Source organism: Cricetulus griseus, unplaced genomic scaffold, assembly GCF_003668045.3.
Source record: "Cricetulus griseus strain 17A/GY unplaced genomic scaffold, alternate assembly CriGri-PICRH-1.0 unplaced_scaffold_2, whole genome shotgun sequence".
Classification (NCBI taxonomy): Eukaryota; Metazoa; Chordata; class Mammalia; order Rodentia; family Cricetidae; genus Cricetulus; species Cricetulus griseus.
In genome coordinates this window covers 7,062,799-7,067,056 of record NW_023276919.1, presented here as the reverse complement: position 1 = coordinate 7,067,056, position 4,258 = coordinate 7,062,799, and the positions used below count along the sequence as shown (strand labels likewise).

The 4,258-nt window shown below is 32.6% G+C and overlaps 1 protein-coding gene across 1 annotated transcript; it reads left to right on the top strand.

Annotated features, from left to right (window-relative positions):
* The first annotated feature begins 266 nt into the window (after positions 1–266).
* Positions 267–3,850, top strand: LOC118239796 (odorant-binding protein-like). The gene is made up of 5 exons (XM_035453761.1): positions 267–323; positions 609–748; positions 1,640–1,710; positions 2,911–3,021; positions 3,702–3,850. The coding sequence occupies exons 1-5, from the start codon at positions 267–269 to the stop codon at positions 3,848–3,850; spliced, it is 528 nt and encodes a 175-aa protein (XP_035309652.1).
* Positions 3,851–4,258: the final 408 nt, after the last annotated feature.

The following is a 4,258-nucleotide window of genomic DNA, read 5'->3' as shown; positions in this document are numbered from 1 at the left end:
ATCCTTTCCTTCTGAAGGAATATTCCATCCTTCCAAAATAACCTGACCTTAAGAATAAGCTTATTTGTTTAGGGTATGAGATCATACAGCATTCGGCAGGGCCAAATAAAAAATAATGGAAAGATGCAAGTTCATGTAATGCAAAACAATTGGTTGATTCCACGGCACTCCTTACAATTAGCTTTATAAAACACTGTGTCAATCCAGTTCCTTCAAAACTAATAACCTAATTTTACCTTCTGCAGAAGATCAAGGCAGGCACCACCATGGCAAAGATACTGCTTCTGGCTTTGGCAGTTGGTCTGGCTCATGCTCTTAATGAGGTAAATAAATTTGGTCTAGCATGTATGGGGTTCCTCAATAGCAAATGAAGCCAAACCATGAGCAATTCCCCAAGGTCCCAGGTCTAAAATGCTTTGTTAATTTAGTCATCATAGTACCCTTGTTATTCTACTTACCTAAAATTATAATCATGTACTAATGAAAATATTATTGATTCATATTTCCAGTAATTTTGCATATTTCCTAGGACTGGGATCAGAGAAGCAAATACCACTTCCCATCCCAATGCCTGTGCTTATCTTCTCTTTGTCTTTGTTGTTTTACAGCTTGAAGGAGACTGGGTTAGCATTGCCATAGCTGGTGACAATGTTGAGAAGATAGAGAACCAGGGAACTATGAGACTTTATGCTCGTCAAATTACTAGTCATGAGGAATGTGATAAATTGGAAATCATATTTTATGTAAAGTAAGAAAATTGTCAACCATGTAACCTGAGCTGAATATTTGCATTTCTCAGTATTTAAGATTAGAAATTTACAGAAAAATGTTCTGTTTCTGATTAAAATCTTTAAGGCCTCATCTTTAGGAATGTGATTATATTATTTCATGATATGGTTACTTTTAGACACCACACATAGGTTAGTCACTGTCTCCAATTCCATGGGTGTTTCTTAGAAATCTTTGTAATTGGAAATCCATGTTTGAATTTTATGCTCTGATATTAGATGCAGGAGACACTATGTATATCATTTCTAGTAAGCCGGAAGGAATATATGAGCATTTGAGTCAAAACCATACATGTTACATTATTCAATCTGTGGTGTGATCACAAAGATTCAACAAACAGGTCAGATAAATGCAGTTTGCTAACTCCTTTCTCAGATTCCCTTTGACATTGGGATGAAAATGTTTAAGGAAATAGGGCATAACATCATTATGAAGAAACCTGATTAGAGCATTTTGATCTTACAGCAACAATCATAAACTGAAGTTTACAAACAAAAGCATACAAAACACATGCATATAAAACTGTGTGTATATTATTACTATACTAAAGTGATAATTATCATGTTGCAATCATAATCAGTTAATAGTGGCATTTGAATAAGGAAGGAATTAGAGTATTCATGGCACTTGGAAAAATTAACACAAATGAAGAAAGTCATGTTTGTGATTATGAACATGATGATATATTCTAAAGAAAAATAACAAAAAGTAAGATAGGCCTAGGAATTAGGCCCTAGCTCTATGAACAGTTCATTGACTGTATTACTCTCCATTTCATTATAACATTTGGAGACCTTTAATATGAATTTTGAGGTTATAAAGAATAAACCATCATGTGTCTTATTTTTAGTTTAAATGGCCAATGCTCAGAGACAACAGTTATTGGGTACAAGCAAGAAGATGGCAGCTACAGGACCCAATGTAAGTACAAGATCTGGGCAAAGTACATTGTAGGTCTTCTGAAGTTTACATAGAAAAGAACACTATTATGTAAAGATGTGAATAATTCTAACAAAAGTCTCCAAAAATTTCCTGTATGCAAATTTATTTCTACTTAATATTTAGTTATATTTTATATAGTGTCTGTTACTGGACAGGACTGCCACTTTCTAATAGGTCTCAGTGGCCTCAATCATATTTGCAAATTTCATGCCTCAGAATATAAAGTACTAATATTACAGACATTATCTGTCATCCTTGTTTCATGGAAAATACAAATGAGCTGTGTTATTTCAGTGTTTCCTTTCCTCATAGTTTCTAGAGATCATAATATTTAGACTTTGGAATGATAAATATCAATTTTGAAAAGCAGTAAGTGGGAAAACCTGTTTAAGAATGTGAGATTGACTACTTCAATTTTGTGAGAATTTCTAGAATAGTTGCCATACTATTCAACTAAATTATGTACAGTTTGACATCTAGTTTGATATTAAGTGATATTAAGTGAACTGGGGACAGTCTTCTGGTAATTCTTATTCTTGCTTAACATTACATTTTAAAAAGTCCAGTAATTGAATGTGACCATATCCTAAAATCTGTTATTTGCTGTAACACTTACTGTCAGTAAGTGTAAATATGTCACAAATGTACAAACACAAGCACACACATATGTACACGCACTGAGATAAACAGAACTACACACAGAGAGACTTGCAGACACATGATGAATGTTTTGTAAATTGAAATTGTTCATCATAACCACTTTTTCTATATTATCACAAGATGATAATGTTCATGCATAATACTAATTAGTGTGGACTATTTTTGCACATGTACACAATTACACACCAAATATCACCATGGTATGATAAGAAAGTTTTATGTTTTTTGGAAATGACAAGTAGAATTTGGGATCTAGTTGAAAAGAGGAGGAATGCCCCACAGAGTGCTCCCACAAGTCTTGACTAAAAAGAATTCAGATAAAAGGGAAAATATATATACTTAGTATTCATAATCATATTTGAAGGGTTAAACTTATGAGTACAGGAATACCTTTGCACATATATGTCATATCAGAAGACTTCTAGAGGCAGGGACAATATTAATGTTTAGCAAGCCGCTCTTAAACAAAGTGAAATATGAATGACACCGAGTTTTGAAATATTTCCTTTATTATTACAGATGAAGGAGACAATGTATTTAAACCCGTGGTTATAACCGAAGATTTCCTCGTATTTAGCAGTAAGAATGTGGATAGAGATGGAATGGAAACACACTTGCTTTTTTATCTTGGTAAGTATGATAGTGAACTCCCTAAAATAGTAATGAAATTATCACTCTGAAAATGATGATTAGATTCAACTCCAAGTACTGTATCATTGGATTTACACACTGCTGTCCATTAGCTGACAATACAGTTGTTGGTTGTATAGACAAACTCTTATATTGCATTGTAAATTAAGTAGCACAGACTTTAAAAACTGAAAGTGATGGTAGAGGATATTAAAAATATCCATGGTCATGTTTCATTACTGCAATAAAGGATTAAATATAATTTTTCAATGTTCAGACCATTTTGAATGTCATATGATCACATAGGTAGAAAACTGAAACATAAATTCTAGAGTATATAATCAAGAGAAATGGGAAAGTTACATTGACAAGCATTCATACGGTGTTCTGTTTATGAAAGTGGATAGGATCCAGATGAGTAAATTCTCTAGAAAGAATTCTTGTATTCTGATTCACCATGAAACACTGGAAAGTAATGGCATACCACTATTTAGACTTCATTAAATGTGTTCATGGATCTTGGGGAAAATAAATATTGACAGTATTGACCAACCAGGGTAGATGAATTTGGAGAATTTGGTATTTTTCATTGTGTATCAGGGTAAGACACTAAGGAATCAATATAAAATATCAAAAATTCTAATGAATATGTCCCTGCCTTTGTCATTCATGCCATGTAGGAAAAGGTCACACATTGACAAATGAACAATATATAAAACTTGAAGAACTTGCTAAACAACAGAAAATTCCTCCAGAAAACATTCGAGAAGTTGTGGCTACAGGTAACCTCAATGATATTTTTGAGCTAGAGCTACATATCTATATCTGAATTGATATACAATAAAGTCCTTGAGTAGATTATGTCTATTTATATGTTACATTTCAGTTATTTCTAGCAATAAACATTGCAGGCCTGTTCTTATATTCTCATAACAAATCTGTCTCTTCTTATCCATCTCATTCATGTTCTTTTACAGATATTTGTCCTAAGACCTACTACTGTCAGTAAGTACAAACAGAAGCCATGCCCATCCATCTTGATATCGGACTGGATTTGTGCAAATTACATAAAAACAATTATGTGACAAAGAATTATTGAACTTAAAATTAGGCAATTTTAAGCAAAAATATTATTTGTCTTTAAAGCTGAAAATCTTACACTGACAAAATGAAAGATGGAATATTTTTATTTATAATGCAGTATGGAGGACTTTCATGTCATTCAGAATTGCTATTA